Raw genomic sequence first — 23,157 nt, forward strand, 5'->3', positions numbered from 1 at the left:
CATGAGGCACAGAGCTCAGGGAAACATCTGTTAATAATCACACATTAAAAATACCTAAGTTCGGAAAGTTACCTTCGTTTGATAATGTATTAATAATCCTTATTTAAGCCAAGCGCTACCTGCTAGCAGGGTACTCAGCTACCTTCTAGCAGCCTGCGTCGTATCAGCGCTCAAGCCTCGCCCCAAGGTCACCTCACACGCCGACAGCTGGAACCAGAAATACGTCACACGGACTTTTCCCATCATTCCGACTTAGCCGTCGCGTTTTCGCGCGCTTGAAAATTTTCACTTTTCGTTTAAATCGCGAAAAATAGATATCGTCACTCGAAAATCTAAGAGCGTGAAATGCGCACTCCAGGAGTAATAATCTTTCTACTTAGGCAATAAAAAATAATAGGAAACCACCCTATTGAGCTTATTTACTTAACATTTTGTGTATGGTCGATTAAATACTTAATCATACTCACAATCAGTGATACAATGCAAAGGTTGATTTGGGTAGTGAGGGTGGGGTTCACCCTAATGTCGAAATATGAGGTTCACCTTTTCAGGGCAGGAATAGCCAGTTCCAATTCTTTGGCCGCCTCGCACTTCGAAGAGTTTTGTTAACCACGGGGTGTCCGAGAGCTTCACCCAGGATATTGACCTCTTGGACGACATCGTTTCCCCTCAAATAAGTAATTAGTTTGAAGAAAGTTATAAAACTATTCCGCATCATTTTATCATATTTAATAACAAATATTGTTTCTTTTTTCGCGATCAATTTTATTTTACGGAAAGGTTGCTGTTTAAGTTATTTTGGATACGAGGCTTAACATTTTGGCACCTTCTTGAGTTTATAACAAACTCCTCGTATTCTAATGATATAAATGGCAAGAAACAATCATAAGGGAGAGTATTGAATTTTGAAAAGGAGAAAAAAAATACTATTTCCAAGACATAAATTGTTTTCCATCAATTATTTCCTTATAATCGTAATTTTTGCGTTTAAATACTCTAAAGGGAAGTATTTACTAAATTTAATTTTGGCGTCGAATACAGAGGACGTAAAGTAATCAACATAATTTTTTCATGCCATCCAGTGAAAATACGAGAATTTGCGAAAATAATCGTAATAAATAATCAATACAAAATAATAAAAATGATCAGCACTCTGAACTAATTATTATCCAAAATATAGACATTTATTGGTTTCCATAGCTCGCCATAATTGCCATTTTTGTTGTTTTCTTTTAAGAACTTCCAAAATTCATGAAAAATTAACTTTGAAATTTAAAATAGACCAATTTTGAAACCATTATATAGATGTTTAACATATATTTTGGTTAATAGCACATATTTATGCTAATTTATAAATTCATTAATGCTAATTATATCGATTTTAGGTATATTTTGTACACTAATTGATAAAATATTTATTTTATTTTAGGGTGCGATTGGTATGCTAAAGATTGTCCTTATGCTGTTGTTGGGGGGACCGCGGCACTTCCAGATGAATTTCCACATATGGTAAGACACATGACGTGCCAAGACACATGACTGATCATGGCTTATCGTGTGTACATGAAGTACACACGATAAGCCATGATAAATTTTATCAGGGAACATTTAATTAACTCTACGAAAACTAGCATAGCGCAGTTGATACTATTTAATGTTTCATTTAAACGCTTTTTCTCTCAAATAACTATCGTTAAAATATTTATTTCATATTTATGCCATAATTAATCAATGGTAGAAATGTGTGAGTAGTGCTTTTTGATCTCGAGTCGGTTATCGAGTCGAGTTGAAAACTACTCGCGAGTATCGAGTCGAGTCGAGTTTGGTCATTTCTGAATCTTGCAATACGATAATGTATGCACCTACTTTTTCCCATTTTCCAATCCCCTTGCGAATTTTCTATTCTGAATGCTTATCCTGATGCAAAAAGGAAAAGATAATGGGAATTTCGATAGTAATTGTGTCAGAATTAGGAGATGAATGAAAATTAATGTGTCTTAAACAGTTCCATAAGTAAGTACAATTATAATGAACTAACCTCTAGTAATATGTTGTCAATTTAATTTATTGATGCATCCAAACTGTTAGAAATAGCCCTGAATAAAAGCATTTGCACCATTGCAATAAAGATTGCATATGTAAATGAATTATGTAATGTTTGATCCTTTCAAATTCTCTTGCAGAAAAGTCAGTTGTTCTACATGATTAGGTCGCAGGTTTTGACGTCATCATGTAACGGTATTAATGCATGCAGAAAATTGTCTTTCGCTACTCGTGTGTCTGGACAAGTACCTACTTTCTAGACAAAATTGCTATATTTGAGAACTCTTGGAATTTTTATTAGAAATTTTATATTAGAGATTTTTAAGGATCTTGAATCTTCATGAAATTTAATTGGGCGATGCGAACGAACTATAGAAGCCATATGGACTAATTTTTTTTTCTTAAATTCTCACTTTTTTAAATCAACCTTAGCAATTCTTGTTTTATTAGTTCAAAAAGGAAAAGGACGTAGCAAAGTAACAAACGAAAATTAAAATCGGACGTACGTAATATTAAAAAAGGCAAAACGATGGCACTATTTGTGACGTCTAACAGGGAAAAATCGGTTTGTTCGCTGAAGCTGAAAAGTTAAGGTTTATTCCTAAAAATCTAAACAATTTTTATGTATTCTCCCTGCGTTTGAGTTAAGAAAGTTGGGTAGGGTATAAAAGTATCGCACAATAAAGTATGAGCGACGTAGAGGTTCACTCCGGTCATCCAGAATACGCCGCCGGGTCAGAAGACGGTCGGCCGCCGCGGCTGACGAAAAGGCTTTTGGCGGCGACGCAACGTCGACTACTGACTGCTACGTATACAGCAAGCTGAATCTTCAGGGTCAAGACATTAGAACGATTTATTGATTTTAACAACGATATTATTACATGGGTTTCATGAAAGCGCCTCCTGTCGGCAGATTTCTGAACACACTGGCCTCGACAGCTCTGTAACCGAAACTACTCGACTAGACACGACACTCGTAATATCACTCGAATGACTCGAGTCGAGTAACAACTACACGTCTCGACTCGAATTTTTGAGTACTCGCACATCCCTAGTCAATAGATGTTTTAAATTTTATGAATTGAAACAAATTCATATTTCAATATTTTAATATCATAGTCATTAAAGATAACCCGTTGAAACTATGTGAGAGAGTTTTCTGTTATATCCCTAAAAAAGTAATACAATTTACTACTTATATAATCAATTGGAAAGAAAATAATTTGAATGAACTTAAAAATAATAATATAGGTCTCAGTCGAAATACTTCAGCAGAAATTAATTAAGACTCTTTAAAGCGAGGTATGGGGAAAGATGACGTATAGAGAATTAAAAAAAAAGATCCTGGGTTAGTCTATTAAGGATGTACTCTGGTTTAGCATGAGAATGTAAATATAAAATACCTTTGCGATGCGTCAGAAATATCTATGGATTAATCTTATTAGTGATAAACTCGATAATGTGATTGAAATTACTATTATGGCTGATGGAAATCCCGCTGTGATTTTCAAGTCTTTTAGTCTATCTTGTAATGGAATAGGACAGGTATTTGACATTATTTCAGGGTTTGAAAATTGCATTACAGCCGCTCATGCGCTCTTGAAACCGAAAAAAGTATCTTCTCTCTTTTATCTGATTTTACACGAACACATTTTTGTTATAAGACCCATTTTTTGTTAACAATGTCCTTTTTTAATGCAACTCAGATGGTAGGATAAAAATATATAATTTTTGACTCATGATTTCACCTAAAAAAACCACAACATTTTCCCATGTACGCTTACAATTTTAGCCTCCATTAAATGGAAAGTGGCATTTCATAATATGCATATTAAAAATTCATGAATGAAGTCAAATTAAGCACCCTGGTTTAATGATACCTTAAAAATGTGCAGCACTGAATTATATCAAATATTCGTATATTACAATCAGAATATTGTAATATCGAGATAAATTACTTTACCAGTTCAAGTAATACTAAGAGAATGGAGGCCTCTTTACCTTGCGTGAATTTGAAAATTGACATTCCGAGATGAAAATGCATATTGGACTGATTTTTTTCTCTAGACAGTATTTATATTTCTCTCACATTGTAGGCAGCAGTTGGCTACGGACCACAGAACTACATTCAATGGAGATGCGGTGGTTCTTTGATCAGCGAAAACTTCGTACTCACTGCGGCTCACTGTCTGAACGGCGGTAGAGCGTAAGTATATATTTTCCTAATTCAACTGTCCTAACACCAATATCTAGTATTGATTAAGCTCAGAGAAATAGTAAGGGTAACGCTGAAATAAAATTAGGCGCTACAAATCTGTTATAATAGAAAATTGTCGGATAACTGTAAGAAAACTCTATGCTGGAAAAACATTTTGATCACGCACTAATTTTATATGTTCATTCAAACATTAAAAACAGAGAAAAATTGGGGAAGTGGACGGTGAAGTTTTTCTCCGTTTCTTTTTGTCGTTGGAGCCTGAAGCTTTTCTTCGTGTTGTCTTTACTGAAATGTACTCACATCCTATTTGTCTGAATCCTACGGCCAAAAGGCCGAAAAAGTGGAAAATATTCTCCTGCTAATGGTGTCATCACTGCATGTATTCCTTTTGCTAGTAGTTAATACCATTATTTAAAACAATAAACTAAATAACGGGAATGGGAATTAAAATATCCTTCATATCCAAAAATCCATGCTCACCCCAGTTGAAAGTAAATCATTATCTGCGCTGCTTTCACAATGGGTCACCACAAGAACACAATGCTATTGAAGATCAATAAATAACTATTGTCACAAAATTCGGTACAGTAATTATAATGCTGGAATTATCCTCAGTTGTAAGAAGAAACAAACAACTTATTTAATAGGTGTGATTAATGAATAATTAATAATGAATCATACTCCGGACTAAAGAACTATCAACGGCAACTTAGTTAACAGATTTTAAGTGTTAGTTATATAGACAAGCCCATCTAACTACCGAAACTTTAGGGAAACAGGAGATGGGGTGGAGGTTAAAAATTGTCACAATCATCTGATCGAGCAGAAGCAGTAGATAAGAGAAAGGAGAGGTTGTAAGGGCGATTTAACTAAGATTACATGACTCACAATCAGTAATTTCAATAAGTCATAGGCAAGACTTACCCAAGTGTCTTAGTGTAATCAGACTTATTTAAGTGACTTAGTGTTTTCAATATCACCAGCCGGAGGGGAACTAAATTGATTACACAGTAAATAAAATTCACTCATTCCTTCTTAACTGTTATTCCATTATAAGATTTCTCGGATAGCTTACTTTTACTTATACCACTACTTTTTTACATAACGCGACACGGGTTTCGATGAGTGATCATCATTTTCAGGCGTAAATTATTATGTATTTATCTTATTATTATAACCTATTTACCTAACGAAGGAAGAGATGAATTTTAAAACGGAGGTCAGAATTGGGAAAAAGGTTGGGTAAAGGTATTCGTCTATCAGATTTCTGCTCTGGTTTTCAATAATTTTCAAAATTTCCAACTGCTCTCTATAGTTTTATTCAAAGCGGTAGACTTTAGAAGACCTTTAAAAGAAGGGAAGAAGAAGCAGACTTTAGGAACTCAATCATCACCATCAAACAAATCTCTACAGCAACGGTTATTCCCAAAATGTAACAGAGAAATTGATATTTAAAAAACAGAGAAGATTGGCTGTCGACCAAATGTTTTCGGCGGACGGAAATCAAAAGAGACGGAAATCAAAAGAGGCTTTGATGCTCTTTCTTTGAAATGGCTCATCATTAACCTGGGGACAAATTCCGCATGGCTTTTAAACCTAATGCCACTCTGAGAAGACTGCCTGTGAAATATAAGGATCCGATAGACCACCTAGACAGATGTGGAGTGTATTTGTTGAAATGCAGCGATTGCAATGGGTACCACGTGGGGAAGACAAGAAGAAGCTTCGAAGTCAGGAAGAAAGAAAATTTAAGTGCTTGCAGAAATAACAAAGATGATAAAAGTAATTTTGCTAAACACTTAATATGCAGCTGCCATAGGAGAAATTTTAAAACCATTTATTATAAATTTTAAAAGTTATTGAAAACCAGGACAGCACTATGATAAACGAATCTTTACCCATCCTTTTCCCCTATTCCGGCGTCCGTTCATATTTAAGATCTAGAGGAGAAAGTTTAACTTACCATACTGTTTCTCCTTCCACGTATACCAGGGGTCCAGCGCGCTGGGTGCTTCTTGGAACGGTGACATTAGCCTCCAATGCTTCACAATTGGGAAAAGTTGGTCAGATCCATGAAGTTATCCAGAGAATAAAACACCCTGGGTACAGGCCGCCGGCGAAATACGACGATGTCGGTCTTTTGAAGATCGGGCCTGCTCTAACTAAGAACCCCAGGGACCTCCTTAGCCCAGAACTTCACCCAGCCTGTTTGCGGATAGAGGATACTCCAAGGTTCTCGTACTATATTGCCACTGGTTGGGGTCGAGTCGGTTTTGGTGAGTAACAATTACTTCACTACTTTTATGATTGCGAATGCATTTCAACATGTCCAAGAGAGAAAAATCCACGAATGCCGAGAGTGAAACTATATGTATCTATCCTAGTTCACCAGAATTCTCACTCGAATTAGACTCTTGCAAGTTTGAGAATGAATTCTCTCAATCATCGGTTCCATGCCAAGTGAGAATCGTCTGAGAAAGTCTTTGGAAAGGAATGGAAGCTTTCCTGTAAGATGGCGTACCATTCCGAAGTATTGGACAAATTTCAAGCTTTTCGGTGCGAGAGTTTTTCGGTAGGCTAGAATTCATCACAGTTTGGGGTTAGCCCGTAAAATTGAAATTTGAAACGCGTGAACTGCTCCAATTGAAACAGCGTTCCACAAACTATGATGCTGTAAGAAGGAGATGACTAGAGATCCAATGTGAAAGCTCCCGTGTCCCAGATAAAGCCAGCAGGCCTGGATCCTACCTAACCATCCATACAGCCAATAGTTCAAGCTTACGCGGTCCGTGATGTCCACTGGTATTCTGTTTTGGTCGTGCCCGCACCTTAGTTTGAATTACTGGCCAAAAGTTTCGCCTCCGCTGATATAGAATTCCTCATTTTACCTAGGAGAGACAGGCCGGACTATAAGAACAAAAATTATCGAGCATGGAGCTGCCATTCAACTAAGGCACTTCGAGATATCTATCGCCGTGGAATACGCCACCCCAGGGCAAAATATCGACGCGACCAGCGCACAAGTCCGGGCGAGAGAAAAATAAAACAGAACGAGATTAATATGGGAAGCCCTCGAAATAAGAAGACATAAAAACAATTTTAACTGAGATGAAGGGGCCAACAATGCCATTCTTCTTTCATTAGTTCTTCCTGGATTCCAACCATTATAAAGAAACGAATAAATTTTGAGAAAGCCCCACACCTAACCCCAAAATTTCCCCCACCACATTGGCCATACTTAAAAAGATCGACGTGTAAGAGATCGAGGAAGTCTCCTGCAACGGGGACGAAACTGTTGGTCAGTAATCTTAACTGTGAAACGGGTACATCCAAAGTAGATGACCCCTGGGTATCCTCATAGCCGTTTTAGACGTGCCACAAGATTTCAAATCTATATTCTTAATATTTTTCTCGAACGCTCAATCGTTTCAGAATTAGAGCGGGGTCTATTTTGTCATCTTGCGTTTATGCAATACACGGCTTTACCAGGTGCATTCTGAAATCCGCGCTCATAAATGCATCAGGTCATTCACTCACGTACTTTGTGTAAAACGGGGTTTTAGTGTCGTATCAAAAGTACTTTGCCAAAACTGGGGACTTAAGGTCATCTAATAACCTGCGTCAGGTCACAGATGGGAGAAAGGAGTTTAGTTTCCCTCAAGGTTACGGAACCGTTACGGTGCGCCTATTCAAGACTCCTGCGTTGACACGATTACCGAGTGTAACGAACTGAATAGCACGCAGTGTCTATCATACCCTTATACCTACTTCTTAAAGTAAACTCTCTCACAAATTGAGAAAGCATATGATTTTGAATTTTAAGATATATCTGTAAACACAACCGTTACTAGTCATATGGGTGGAGCAGCTGATGAAAACCTAATTCCATTTAAAAAGGTAGCGTTTCTTATTTAAAGCTATCTCAGAAAACTATCTTAATTTAAGGTATCCCATAGGTTAAGAAATGTCAGCATTGAGAAATTTGCGAGTCACCTCGTAGGTCAGTAGTTCATCCCAAATTGGACTAACCTCTTTAATTCACAGTGAAATCTACTCTCTTTCATTCTATTGATAAATCATTTTCTCTTCTTTCCCTTCCTCACTTACCCTACGATTATCCCGACTTACAATCATTCCACAAACTCAGATTTTAACATGCTATTCCTAATGACTACCCTATCCATCCAAAACCTTGTTTTCTCCTCTAGATGTGTCCCGTGAAAATATACCCTGTTCGGCAAATTTGTCTATACATCTACATACTACTCCGCAATCCGCCTAAAAAGGCGTGTGGCAGGGGATGTTAGGACACCAATCATCAACAAGACCCAGCCTATATTGCTGGTGCCATCTCTTCGCTCCTAAGTTTAATTCATTGTATTTCAAAATAATGACCCAGAGAACGTATTCCATGAGCACGTGGACGAGAAAATGATGAAAATATGAAGAAACTATGAATTAACCAGTTATATCAAATTAAAATAAGAAGATTTTTTTCTGTCGGTTACGGTAACTTTGACATGCCTCGATTGAACTTTTATTTTTCAGGTGAAGAGCCGAGTATGGAACTTTTAAAAGTAGCGTTGAATGTTTTTGACGAATCCCAATGCAACGAGACCTTCGAAGCTGAAATAAAGACGACTTCTCAACTGAGGAGAGGCATTGACTCAACGATGCTGTGTGCCGGGATACTAAGTGGCGGAAAAGACATATGCCAGGTAACTTCGAAACAGATATTAAGCTTTGACTATTCTTAATTCAGGTGTATGTATGTGTGTTTAAAAAACGCATCAGACCATCTCGACCGGCCTTTTTCATGACGTATTTCATGTATCTTGAAAATTTTAGAGAATAGGATGTAAACATATATTTACAATTTACCTACTTGTATGCAAAAATTTGAAAGATTTACCTAAGTATTTTGTCTGGTGTAAACTTTTTGTATTACAGACTGGGAAAATTTTGGGTTTACTCAATGCACCCTGAAACTTTCAATGCGATTGCATAAACTCTTAGTAAGTAATATGCCACGAAAAATACGAAGTACAACCGGTCGTTGCGCCTCTTAACCAATTCAGTGCCCAATTGATTACATTATATCGAGGTCAAATGAGAGCGAAGCCACGAAAAATTCTTAGTCCTATTATCTAATGGTGGAGAATTTATGGAGACCAGGAAAACGATTATCTATTCCGATTATGCGGAACTCGAGCGTTGGCCTGACATGGATCCTCCTCTTATCTATTAAACCGACGTTCTGGTTGTTATTCATGGGTTTGATTTAATCTACATTAATTGGCTAAATTGACTACGTACATAGAAAGTCATATAACTAAGAAGTTGAGTGTATTTCTTGACCATTTTGTCGGTTGAAAAATTCATAATAGAGGTAACTAAAGTCATGATATGGTTCACACGACTCATCATGAAAGCTATTAATTCACACGTGCTAATTTTTAGGTGCCTTAAACAGCATTTATACTCAAATACACCTTAAAATAATGTTCAGAGGACTAAAATCCTCATCAAGGAAGATGACTTGCGTCCTTAGGGTAAATATCAGCTAAGTTAAGTGCCGGAGAGAATCAAACTGTGGCCTACATAGTGTTCACAGAATGTGGTATTTGACTCCAGTCTTTCAACCAAAATAACGTATAGCATAGTCTCTGTGTTTTAAATGTGGTGAAATACAATACAAAGTAATACATTTTTATTTAGTCTTTCCATGGAATGGCATTAAATGTTTATTTTGCTAATTGGAAATGGAATAAAAATAATGGAAATTAAGAGTCAGTGATATCATTACGTGCATTTTCATAATATATATACCAATATTAAATCTAAAAATGTTTCCTTTTCAGGGAGATTCCGGAGGGCCGTTACAGTCTTTTAAAAGATCATCATGTATCTATGATATCTGGGGAATCACATCTTTTGGAAAAATATGCTCATTTGCAAATTCACCGTCTGTCTACATGAAAGTTTCGGCGTATGTAGGATGGATTGAAGAACACGTCTGGCCTGATTGAATAAAAATGTATATTTCTACAAGCAACTATTATTTTCATTCATACATGCAATGACTTACGTTTATAATTTTAAATCAAATTGAAGTTTCAGATTAAGAATGAATTATCAAAAATTTATGTTGTTTAAAGCTAGTTCAGTTGAGCTGACTACGAATGGATTCGATCATCCCGATTAGAGAAGCATAAACAAGGTAAGTTAGACGCCATCGCCACGGGTATCAACAAGTCAGCTTAATAAGCCGTTAAGATCTTCATAAGTCCTCTTTTTTCTCAATCAGTCTCTTCTTTAGCAAGTAGATTTTCAGATTATTTCACTTTTGTGGTGTTCAGCATAAAAACTCCATCTAATTTCAATTTTTATCAATAATTTAATAATGAATTGGATTAATTGAACATGAGGTTGCTTTATTTGTGTTCTCTTGGCTAAGTCGCATCATAATTGCCTTGATTAACATTTTACAAAACTTATTCTATCAAAAACATTCCAGCAAATTCTCAGTCCATATTTTTCTTCCATGTTCACAATCAGATATAGAGTTTTTTTCCCCAAAAAAATTTTATTATTTTCTCCAATCAAGTAAAATACATGCATTTTCCTGATGGCAGGCGGCATCATTACACTGTTGCACGCAAGCTGACATAACTGACCACAAAAATAGTAGTCCTTAACGTCTTATAATCAACATATCACACAAGAACGTGGACTGTTACTGTAAAATATAAATGAACAAGAACTCTAGCGACTCTAAGAAGGCCGTGGCTCGGATGATTCTCGACACAACATTAGGTATTAAGACGGGATTAACTACCAGAATAATAGAACAATAAGTTAAAACCTTTGGATAATTATAAAAAAAACAGTTTACCTTTCTTATAACCTTGGAATTTGTAATCGAGTGTCACAATGAGGGACTACATCAGAAAAACGGTATTATCGGGGATAAATCACGTACCACTCACGATAGTTATTATTTTAACACTAATTATGTGCATGTACCTTCGAAACTGGAGTATGCTTGGCATGGATGGATATTACATATTGTACTGCAATCGGTGAATAATGAATCGGTGAATTACCTTAGTTTTCCGCAGAGAGTGAGTGATATACGTTGTTGGAAACTTCCATTAATTCATCTTCTTCAGCAATATGACTTACTGCCTTATTTCACGTATTCGAATGGATGCAGTCAAAACATGTATAAATTCTAGAATTAGGACTAGAGAGTGTTCCGAAGATGCTCATCAAGAGAATGCACAGGCACGCCGACTTAAAAAAAATATTGGGGGGGCCCAAACCGGGGATATTTTCCCGGGAAATTTTATAAGTAGTGAATTGCAAGTCTTTTATGCATTTTATAAGAGTCATATGATCAAAGTTAGAGCCCTGATAACTCTAATCTCGATATCTGGACACTCCGGGGAAAATCGACAAGCCTGAAACTTTTTTCCTCACACCCATAACGAATTATTGGGGGGGCTCGGGCCCCCTCAGGCCCCATGGAGTCGGCGCCACTGACTGAATGCATCAATATCGCAAAACTGCTACTTTTTAGCGAAGAATTTTTCTTTTGACATTTGGAATTCTCAGGGTGTATTGAGTATAGCATACTCAGTCTTTGACTGTATCTCAAATATGAAACTTATACCCCAGTAATTTCTCGGATATAAAATTTATACATTCGCGATATGAGAATATATTGAAAATGGTCTACTTCATACACCCTGAAAGTTTCAAGGCGGTAATGTTAATTTTAAATCGGGAAAACCTATTCAAAAAAGAAATTATACGATGGGCCGATAGGAAATGATGCGTACGATACTCCTAAATCTACATCTACATAATACCCTGCGAGCCACCTCTAGGGTGTTTGGCAAGGGGTGACAAATCACCAACATGCAGCATGCAAGATGACCGCCACATGCACACCGCACGGTCATAGAAATATTACGCATGCTAGCAAAATATACATACTTATTAAAAAAACTTGCTAATGGCTGGTAATTCCTAGAGCAAATACATGCAAGGGTAGAACTAAGAAAAAAAACATGCAATGAGTGATCCTAGCGAGCGACGCCATTAATCCTATCAATTGAGACAACGTTGCTATCCTTAATAGTACGAGGGAAGAATGACATTTTAAATGTCTCTGTTTTGCAGTCTATTTCTTTTATTTTATTCTCATGATCACGTCTACTATAGTACGATGGTAAACGAAGGATGTGATTCACGTCGTCTGAGAAAATATCTTCTTTGAATTTCCTAAGTAAGTTAAGCCTATACTTCGATCTACGCTCCTGTAAAGAATCCCATCCTAACCCGTGTAACATACTGGAAGCGCTGCACTTTTTGTCGTAACAACCCATCACAAATCTGGAAGATGAGTTCCAGAAGTGGACATAAGAAGATACTTATGTCCACTTCTGTAAGATAGTTTGAATAATTGAAGATAAATTTATTCAAATTCTCCGCTCTAGCGTCTACAAGTGTGACGCTAGTGTAGTGACGTTCAAGAGATAACCTGCCGATCATATGTCGTCATATCTAAGCGGTCTGACGCACATCGGCATGTGGTCACTGACTCCTAACCGCATTGTTCGGCAGTCATATACCCGCTCGCTGCCTGCCCTTGAGGCAAGGGCTATGTTGTGAAACAACAACTCGAACACGTGGTTTAATAGCCTTCACTAAGTGCCGTGAACCAAACATGCAAATCCATTCCCAACTCATTGGGAATCCCAGAGACCGGTTTAGAATGATGCAGATTGCAACACTTGAAAGCATATTTTTTATGAGTTTTCAGATTACCCTAGGAATGAAAAGCCATCAGTAGCTGCGATCGATGAGTGAATGCTTCCTTTTTTTAAATTATTTATAAAAATAAAGTGTTTTCGAAGATATTTTGTGTGTGCCGTGTCTGAGGTGAGGTCAGCAAATACATTATTTGCTTATTATCCCTTTGACGGCAACTGACATAAAATTGCGTGCGCGCCATAGCCGCTTACTTTCACAGGGATGGTGAAAAGCTTCATAAATATAATGCAATTGAATATAAAGAAACTCAAACTGGTTTCCCTTTTTGTGGGCGATGATAATTGTGCATTTAGTTTCTCTTATTTCGATACGATTTTGATTCAAGAGTTATTGGTAATGAGTAATTTTGATAAAAAGTACATTGACCTTCATTACTCTAATACCTTTTCAGGGTATGGAATTGCTCATGATTATTTATTTATAGCTGAACTTCCATTTATCAATTAAAGGGCACTATCTTGGTGATACTACCCGTGGTACCTACCTTCATTTATAAAGGGCTTGGTAATATGCTAGATAATGTCTCTAGAAAGGCGTCGGGCAAACTTATTGTGTCCAAGAACTCCCAGAAATACCAGGAACTCGTGATTTTTGGGTATCTATCTTCGTCAATATCATGGTGTCAAGCCCCACCTTTCCCTTCTTGGGCTGGCGCACCACCAGTAAGAGTCGCGAAAGGAAGGGGGAAAATTCATTAAGCACCGAGAACTCCTTGGGCTGAACAGCTATGGTTCTACGGGTGGTCATGACGTCAAACAAAGAAATCGCGTCGACGGCGCGGTAACGTAAACCAAAATCTGAAACCAACTGAATGAAGATGGCAACGATTTACGAGTCCTCCAGCGGCCAGTTGGCACCTGACAAGGTCAGTGGTTTTTCGCGTGACAGGGAGGGTCGTCCCTGTGAAATGCTTTCCACGCCCTCCATAGTGCAGTGTTCAGTGAGTCGCCAAGGAAGAAGGGTCTTTAGTCTGCCAGCCTGGAGAATATGGGACGTGGGGAATCTAGAGTTTACATTCTAGGAATCTGCATCGTGTACTGCGTTGTAGTCAGTTACGCGCAGTTTTTTCCAGGTGAGGAAAGGAAAAAATTATATTCATGTCATATCCAACTCCTCCAAGCCGTTTACCAATATCTTTTGACTCCTTTACTTTTAAAAGACACTACCCGGACTCAAAGTTTAGGAACAGTTGTTCAGTGTAAACATTTCATGAGATAGATTTTTCCTTTCATAGAGCTTTCATGAAAAGTACTACCATTGAGTGCGGGATCCTGAAGCTCTAAAATTATATTCTTTGAAAATTTAAGGCAGTGGAGCGATAAGTATTTCTATGTATCAATATGTTTAAATATATTTATGTATGATAGGCTGAAATCATTGCTTCGCTGGCTCCTATTTCTATTATACGTGCCTCCTCACTTTAATTACTTTGGTGATCAAGTCTGGACGAAAACTGACGAGGGTGTTTTGTTTCATTGAAAGAAACTAATTCCGAATACCTATATCAAATTTATTCGTCGGATCATTAGCCTTAATGGTGAATTTTTGACCTGAAAATGTAACCATTGCTACTACAAGGTTTTGCTTCTAGTAAAGTTTGTTGACTCGGAGTTCGTGACAGTGAGGATATTTCTAAAGAAGGGAAAATTTTCAACCATTCGGGCAGTAATTTGATTATTCTGAGTATGCTATATCCATTATGGAATTCCCTTTTTTCTGGTCTCGGTAATCGATGGCAGGGGAGTCTTTGCTTGCTGAACTAGAGGTTGCAAATTCGAGGACTGTTCTGTGGGCATTTTCCCAAACTAAGAGTATCGGTGTGTGTATGATTTCCCTTTGAATTAACTATAATCATTACAGTGATAGGTGTAGTACCCTAGTGGGTAGAGCGCCTGGCTGATGATAAAGGGTGTCGGGTTCAAATCCAGAGCGAGGGCTTCGGACACACCTAAGCAAATTTTCAATGAGCGTGGTTTCAAATGGAAGAGAAGTAGTCCCTCAACCTTGGCTGTGGGATGTGTGGATTTCTCTGTTCGTGGCTTAGTTTAGGGTGAACTGTACCCCACCTATCCAAATAAACTTCCGGTTTGAAGAGTTGAGTATGATGGAAATTGTAATTAATTTACTATAATCTCAAATTTCACGTTTTAAATCCATTTTTATTATTTGTATCACGTTTAATTTTATTTCGGCGTAAGGTGACCAATGTACAGACTCGAGTAACAGCAGAGGTGTGTGCAGATCTTTCTCCGACTGTCCCACTGCCATGGATGAACTGATGAGGGGAATTCGACCAGTGACTTGCGGCTTCAATCGCCGCCAACCAATCGTGTGTTGCCCGCGAGGTAATGCCATGGCGACGAGCCTAACGACTTCGTCACCCACACCTACGCCTCCGCAAACAACGCTGCCATCCAAATTGCCCCCGACGGCGCCAACTGTTCGACCCCTTCCGGACGAGGCAGCTACAGATCCTGATCCGCCTATCACCACCACCCTTCCCTCCACGAACCCTGGAGACAGGGCTCGAGCATGCAAGTATTTTCATGTTTAAATGTTTTATTTAATTACAAGGAGAAGTGGTTTTTGTGGCTTCTCTGTCTGTCTTGTGCGTTGTTTCTGGCATAAATTACATGAGTGAATTACAGAGTGCCTGGAAGGAATTAGGATTAAACATTATTAAATTATTATTATTTATTCTGAAACCATCATTTGAAAGATTGGTCTGTCTGATAATCTTTTCATATTAACGTATTTTTATTGCGACCATTATGAAATAAGACAGTTACTTGGGGCACATTCTTCTCTTGTGTATCTAAAGCCATAAGGGTGAAGCTTTGCCCAAATATCTTGAATTATTATAAATCCCGTTGAATACGAGACACGAATTTGCACAACATGATGTACACACAAACGTGAATTTCATGAACGCATTCGCAAGCACATGAACGCGGGGTGGTGAATGGTCTCAGCTCAAATTCTGAAATAACTGCAATTCCGATTGAAAAAGAATACTGTTTGAAAATTTGCACCATTATGTGCCCCGTGCAAAACTGCTACATGGCCGTATTTTAAAGCTGTTTTACACGGGGCACGGAATTTCGCAGGTTAGAACTGCATTCATTTCTAAATAGGCGTGAAATTTCGCGTATGCATTAACGAAATTAAAACGGGCTATTTTGCCCTCTCACGTCCACGCATTCTCGCATGTGTTCTAGCAACTCACCACTTTATACGATACAATTATGACTGCGCCTTTGTACACACGTCATATTGTGCAAGATCGTGCCCTGTGTAAAACGGCCTTTACAATGCCAGTTCAACATACCCGTGTCTTAGGAGACGATGAGAATGTTTGGAAGTTTGAAAAGATTTTTTTTGACTCGAGCACAATTTTTGATTTTGAATTGAATACGGCTGCGTCTGAAAGTGCATCTGACATGTCGTACACCGACGGAATGATATAGTTGGTGGCCTGTAGGTTGCCGAGGTAACGTGGTCTCCTATACTGATATTGTCTCGTGAATATTGAGCCGAAATTATATTTGCAGGTAGCGCAGTTATAAGTGTTCACGGGAGGCTAACATTGAAGAAATTAAACTTTAATATGGCTCTTCAATGTCTAACCAGTTAAAAGAGAGGAAACAGATAATAATTTAAGCGCTGAATTCCGAAACGTTGTATAGGCACTTGGTAGGAATTCAGGATGAACAGTTTTATGTGTACCTTTGCTGTTGCTACAGCTTTTACTTCGTTATTTTTCCATGAATGAAGATGACGCAAAGAAAAATATCACGTGGAAGGCCGAGGTGATGGTTTCAATATCTTTGAAGAAGATTAGAAAAAATATTTGTGTATAAACTTTGCTGCATGGAACTTAAAAAAACCTAGGTTGAACTGCTCCCTCATGTGAACCTGAAAGACTTGCAAACAATTTTATGGCGGCTAGTTTTACGATACAGTATCATTTTCAAGTCTGACAATCAGACTTGAAAATGATACAGCGATTGAAACTAATCGTCCATTTGTTTTATGAAAGTGAAAAATTGCAAATTATTCTCTTGTATTTACTGGATGCACTTGCGCTTATTGGAGCTAAAATTCAAAGCATCACCTATTGGAGCCTTCACGAGCCTTCTAAGCCTCAGGGCCATTAGGCAACGCCTTCTATTGCTTAACTGGTGATCCAGGGCTGGGGACGCAATGGATCATTTAAGGTGCAATCAACCCGTTCGACGGTAAAATTTTCGGAAATTACAGTGGATTTCCGCCTTGAGGGTTACTTTCGATTAAAAATTTGCTGGTGTATTTGAGTGTATGAGTTTCACGAGGTCCTAGCAAAGTAAGTTGAATTGAAATAAGACCTTGGTTCATTATCGAGGAATCCTATTTCGGGGCCCTAGTTACCGTGAATAGTATTTCCTATGCGAAGTTAGGCAGCAAGAAGGTTAATGAGAAAGTCTGGGATATCTTTCTACCTTCCCCTATTCAGTTGCTTCTTTTTGGCATGTATTATTCTGGTTGATATTCCCAACAGAGTTGTATCTATAAGTTAATTGAGTCATCATTTCGGGTGTAAAGTCTCGGGATAACTTCAAGATGCGTAGGTCGCTCAGTGTAACATGAAACGAAAGGAACTTAATTGTAAAAATTCGAAGCCTGAGGTCTCTCCCTCAGGCCGTTAGCTCGAAGGTGTAATGGAAGTTTAGTGTGCTGGAAAGATATTCTGGGCTGATATAAGATGAATTTAAGTCATGCTTTGTGAGTGGTTACACAGTGTGCTACACACTATCGCCTGAATGAGGCACCGAGGATGTTGAGTAGGTTAGGTGACGGAAACAATAATAATGCACCAAGGGTATCGTAGATCAATTTCCAAGGGTAAACAATTTCAGCTCTAGGAACTACGAAACTCGTTACAGAGTACCAAAGAGTAAGATCATACGTTTTTACTCTATGATAGTACGTATTGGTAAAAAGGAAAATGACATCCTTTACATTGTTTTGATCCAGAATGAGAATTTTTATGCAGAAATATATTATATTTTGGATCACAACAGGTTATTATTTTGCAAAATGAAGTAGTTTTAATATATTGTAAAATATCAATGCTATATCTTTTCAATGAATACCGTTAAATAATATTTTCCTTTGCAATTAACAGATATTGAAGCCACCATGTAGAATTCACATACCTAGTGGCCAAATGCGCCTTTTGCATTATAGACACTTTCAGTTTTGGCAAAATCTGTCCCCTTGAGGAGTATATCTATTTTTATGCAATTTGGTGCTGCTTACTGGATGCCAAACACTATGAGATTCTATTATACGCTAGTTTCCCAATTCGAAGGACTAATGGACTTTATGGTATCATCCATAATTCTTTAACTTCTCATTAGTGTTCAATTACTAAAACATTAACAAATTATCATGTTTTTTTGTATCGTAGGGTGCAAGAAATACAGCGAAGTTTGTCCTTTTTATCTTCATGACGCTGGACCATACGAATTTCCTCATTTGGTGAGTCCTATATATGTAACCCGTCCATTTTATTTTATAATCGATAATTTTTTATGAAAAACCGTACTGATTTTGGTAAATACGGAGCTGAGTTTATTCTAAAGATTGGTTGTGTTTTTCCTAAAAAAATCAACCTCCTTAAATAATATATTGAGAACTTCCTCACCTCTGAATTTAATTTTTACAAGCGTAGCACCCATGTTATTTGTAAATTGGAATTATATGTATTTTGTTAATTGGAGTTTTTCGGTCACTCAGTCCTTTGGCTTTCCACAGGCATCTGTGGGGTATGGACCACGCGGAAATATTAAGTGGAAGTGCGGTGGATCACTCATCAGCGAAAATTTCGTTCTCACAGCTGCCCACTGCCTTAATGACGGTCCAGAGTGAGTTTCTTGCCAATTCCTCATTTGTGTTTTTTCCATCCTTTCCTCAGACTCGGGTGTATCTTATTTAATTTTTTTGACTTTCCATCGATCAAAGATTAATAAACTATATAAATTCCTCAAAATTGCCTGGAATAGGAAATAGTTTCAAAATCTTGGATGTAGTCACGAATTTAGGATCACTGGATCAGAACAGATTAATTTTGTGGTTTAACTTTTTTTTTCGGGATTAGAACTTTTTAGTGCTCTTCATCAGATAGGAAGGAGAACTTAAGTAACCCTCTTACAACAAAGGAGTATTTGAAAATATTTTTGCACCTCTCTTCAGCTCGTTTGAAATTAACTTCCCTGCAATAACTCAGTGTGCGGGAGCTTCAGTATTATACGTTTAAAAACACCCTCACAAACGTTTCCGACATGTTATAATTGGATTTGATAATATTATCATTTTTTTATATCTTCATGATATAATCATTCGTACAAATGTTTTTTTTTGCGATAATTTAACGTAAGTTTTTTTGCCCCCATCTTGGAGGAATGGCCCATTAAATTTTATTTTTGTTGCATCACTAATTATTGTTAATGGCACACTGGAGGAAATGCTGTCGAGACTGTAGTGTCTTTAATGCTCAATTATAAAATAGCCCCCCCCGAGGTACTGAACTTCTGAGATACCTTAGGTTTGGTGAATCCACTAATTAGTTGGACTGAATTTGTACCTTTCAGTGGCCCACCACAGTGGGTTCTTCTCGGAGTTAAGACTTTGACAACGGACGAATCACCTCTGGACAAAAGCGGGCAAATACACTTAATTATGCAACGCATAAAACATACTGACTACAAGTCAACGGAGGTATACCACGATATAGCTCTCTTGAAGATAGGACCGGCCATTGCGATGGATGCAAAGTCCACCCTCAGCGTGGAGTTGCACCCGGCCTGTTTAATGACTGAGGAGACCTCGAATTTCCCTTCCCTCGTTGCAACAGGTTGGGGAAGCGTTGGATTTGGTAAGAGGATTTATTTCTCTCTTTTCTACACTTAGCAAATCAAATTTGCAATGCAAAATTCACTGAATCTTTTCTTAAGGAGAAAATAGCATTATTCATGTGCAAACTTGCACGGCTTGTAATCAGTGGAGAGGTTTAGCGGAGAGGCCGGCCAAACTGTCTCTAAGAGATGGGAACGCGTGAGGCATATCCCGTAAACCACTCCACCATGGGCGCAGTTAAGAGTTATATGTTGTGGGGGGGGAAGCAATATTGCTAGGGGTTTAGGGGCTATGAAATACCCCCCCTCCCCAGTGAAAACGGGGGTCTCCGGGGCCCTCTCTTTGAAATTTTATTTTAATTAAAAAAACATTTATAGGGCTATGTAAGACTAAAATGTTTAGGCATTTATACAGGTTTTGCACTTTTTTGGGACAAATTACTATTTACGTTGTGGGCGCCAGGATTCCCCTTGACCCCGAAAACTCTGCCCAAACTCTCTGCTGAAATGGCATTGTTATTAGCTGCGAAAACCTTTATTCGGCGTATGTTAGTCGTGGAATACTTTTTTTGTTATAAGTGTGCTCAATTTTACGTCAATCATTATCACTTAAGCATTAACTTTGAATTCATCAGTTGACTAAAGTCTTAAAAGTAGGACAAATCGGTCAAAAATATGAAGAACTGCAATTTTGTCTCATTTATTCCAGGGTTCAATGTTAACTTAAATGTCAGACAATATTTTTGATAGAGTCGTATCCAGTTAGTTACACCGTCCATGCTTTTATTTGCGTCATTTCAAATCAAGGAGTACTCATTGAGTAGTTTCAAATCATTGCTTTCATAAGAGCATGAAAGCATGAAAGTTTCAGAGCATTGCTTTCAGAAGATGAGTCGATCATTATTTAGTAAATCCTCGTGGTTTAAACACTCCAATCGAGTTTTAATGTAGTCTTCCAATTTTACTGACCAAAATTTGTGTCGTTGATGTGATTTAGGAAGCAAAATCTGTCGCCGAATCAATTGTTAAATATTATTACTTCCATGCTTTTCTAATATAACAATTTTCAGGTGAGAATCCAAATTTGAACCTTCTAAAAGTGGAATTGAATGTTCTGGATGAGGCTAACTGCAATGAGACCATAGAAGCTCGGACAAGGACTACTAGTCGGTCGAGGAGAAGCATCCACTCAAAAATGATATGCGCCGGTGTCCGGAATGGTAGCAGTAACACTTGCAAGGTAACTTGGATATGCGACGGACCCAAAGCCGTTCCGACAAAAAAAGTTATTTCTTATTCATATGAGTGAAATTTCAATTCCAGCTTTGCAAAGAAAATATATTAGACAATTACTGTGAAGTAGAAAAAATATTATTAGAAAAACAAAATTATCATCCCACAGTTGGAGGATAATTTTTTTTACAGGTCAATGATAAAATGTTTGGAGCAGCAGCATTCAAAACAATTTTCCTGCTTAAAAATATTGACGAAAATTTATTCTCTTTAATGTATTCATAAAATTTTTTATAAAAGTTTCACTTAGTGTTGCCGATAATCCATTTACTGCTCTATCCCAAAATGGGCCAAAAATTTTAATATACCATTGATAGTCCAGAGGTCTCGAATAGGCTAAATGTCGACCACTCCATTTGTATTTGGGACCAATATTCGTCCATAATTTATCCCTCATCTCAAATTTTTTTTCGCATTTAGACGGACATTCGGCCGGCCCACTTTCATCTCCAGCATCATCCATACAATTTTCCGTGAGCTTAGCTCAAAGACATCCGTTTCTTCCACATATCATTATTTCTCCATATTTTCCAAATGAAGCAATGTTTTACATCATTTTAAGCTGGACGAAAACAAGAAAATTCATTGCGCAATTACAAACGTTTAAAAAAATCAATAAAATAGAAATGCGTAGGAAAGGTTGTTATTTTCTTTTTCTTAATACCCTTCATCACTTACTTTCACTAATTTTTAGGAGGTGGACTGGTAACATTTAATTCATTTTGAGTACCTAACTTTAAGTCTCATATGTAACCGTCAACCCAAATACTTAATCATGGAGTGTTCCGGTTACCCTTCACAGATATACCAATATACATCTCGGATGTCCTAGTATTCACTTCCTTGCTTTTGTACACAATGTTCTTTGCCTATTTTAATAAAAATCTATACATTTTTTCATAATTTTATTAATAATTGCTTTTATTTACAATTAAAAAATCGGCATTAACGATAAATATCAAGGAATATTTTTACCTATTTTATAATTCGGCTTCTTTTCAGGGCGACTCTGGAGGGCCACTACAGGCTCCCAAGTCGGGGAAATGCCAATACAGCATATATGGAATCGTATCGCATGAAAGACTTTGCTTCTCTGCAGACAAACCATCAATTTTCACGAAGATATCCGCTCATATCGAGTGGATTGAAAGCATAGTTTGGCCTGTTTCATCTTCCTGATACGGCGTTGATTTATTTCCGTAGCTTAAAGGACTTCCAAAATTTTTCAAAATTTCTGAAATCCTCCAAAGAATTGGAAAAAATATTTTAAATAACCACAGATACAATTGGTTACGCCAGCAGTTTTCATTAAATGCAAATTCATAAAACGCTCCCTGAATTTTTTTCTGTAAAACATCGTGAATTATATTTTAAATAAAATTTTTGGACCAAATAAATTGTTAAATTATTTATAAAATGGTATTATTTCTTATCGAAAGAATGAGTCTCAAGTCTTTCATCCTTATCTATTGCACCTCATCCATATAAACATCATCGAACCTCAGCAATCCGCCGGAGGATTTTTATAACGTAATCAAATTCCCCCTTGATCGTTACATTTCTTGGTATAAAATTGTACAGAATTTAAAAACAAAATGATAGGGACAGAATACCAGAAAGTGGAAAACGATTGAGTATACTGCCATCATTAATTCAAGGTAGTTGTCGTGGTTATCGGTTCAGAAAATTTAAAACTGAATAAAGTATTTAGGGCCACTTCCGACTGCATTAATTTGCTACTGCCCTTTTAGCCGCTAGCACCTCGGGTATTTGGTGAATAACCAATAGTCGGGAAACAGGCTCCACGAAGCTTATAAGAATTTTCGGGTCGTCAAAAAGGCATCTGCCCAGAAGGAAAAAAGAAAC

The 23,157-nt window shown here is 37.4% G+C and overlaps 2 protein-coding genes across 2 annotated transcripts in view; both read left to right on the plus strand.

The window, feature by feature from the left end:
• LOC124174198 overlaps positions 1 to 10,316 on the plus strand; it is a 34,519-nt gene extending 24,203 nt beyond the window's left edge. Inside the window, exons 11-15 of the mRNA XM_046553296.1 lie at positions 1,430 to 1,509; positions 4,140 to 4,249; positions 6,254 to 6,537; positions 8,810 to 8,979; positions 10,123 to 10,316. Coding sequence (XP_046409252.1) covers positions 1,430 to 1,509; positions 4,140 to 4,249; positions 6,254 to 6,537; positions 8,810 to 8,979; positions 10,123 to 10,290 — 812 coding nt within the window. The 3' untranslated portion in view covers positions 10,291 to 10,316. The remainder of the gene's footprint in view (positions 1 to 1,429; positions 1,510 to 4,139; positions 4,250 to 6,253; positions 6,538 to 8,809; positions 8,980 to 10,122) is intronic.
• A 3,472-nt stretch (positions 10,317 to 13,788) lies between these two features.
• Positions 13,789 to 22,640, plus strand: LOC124153549 (serine protease snake-like). The gene is made up of 7 exons (XM_046526776.1): positions 13,789 to 14,174; positions 15,301 to 15,636; positions 18,552 to 18,622; positions 18,899 to 19,008; positions 19,735 to 20,018; positions 21,069 to 21,238; positions 22,294 to 22,640. Exons 1-7 carry the CDS (start codon positions 14,090 to 14,092, stop codon positions 22,468 to 22,470), a joined length of 1,233 nt encoding a protein of 410 aa, XP_046382732.1. The 5' UTR covers positions 13,789 to 14,089; the 3' UTR covers positions 22,471 to 22,640.
• The last annotated feature ends 517 nt before the right edge of the window (positions 22,641 to 23,157 follow it).

Source organism: Ischnura elegans, chromosome 2, assembly GCF_921293095.1.
Source record: "Ischnura elegans chromosome 2, ioIscEleg1.1, whole genome shotgun sequence".
Classification (NCBI taxonomy): domain Eukaryota; kingdom Metazoa; phylum Arthropoda; class Insecta; order Odonata; family Coenagrionidae; genus Ischnura; species Ischnura elegans.

Bases quoted from the DNA above. Each gene is read 5' to 3' on its own strand.
- LOC124153549 (XM_046526776.1), top strand. From the start codon at position 14,090: ATGGGACGTGGGGAATCTAGAGTTTACATTCTAGGAATCTGCATCGTG. The intron at 14,175-15,300 runs GTGAGGAAAGGA...TTTCGGCGTAAG, and splicing joins TTACGCGCAGTTTTTTCCAG to GTGACCAATGTACAGACTCG. The intron at 20,019-21,068 runs GTAAGAGGATTT...AACAATTTTCAG, and splicing joins TTGGGGAAGCGTTGGATTTG to GTGAGAATCCAAATTTGAAC.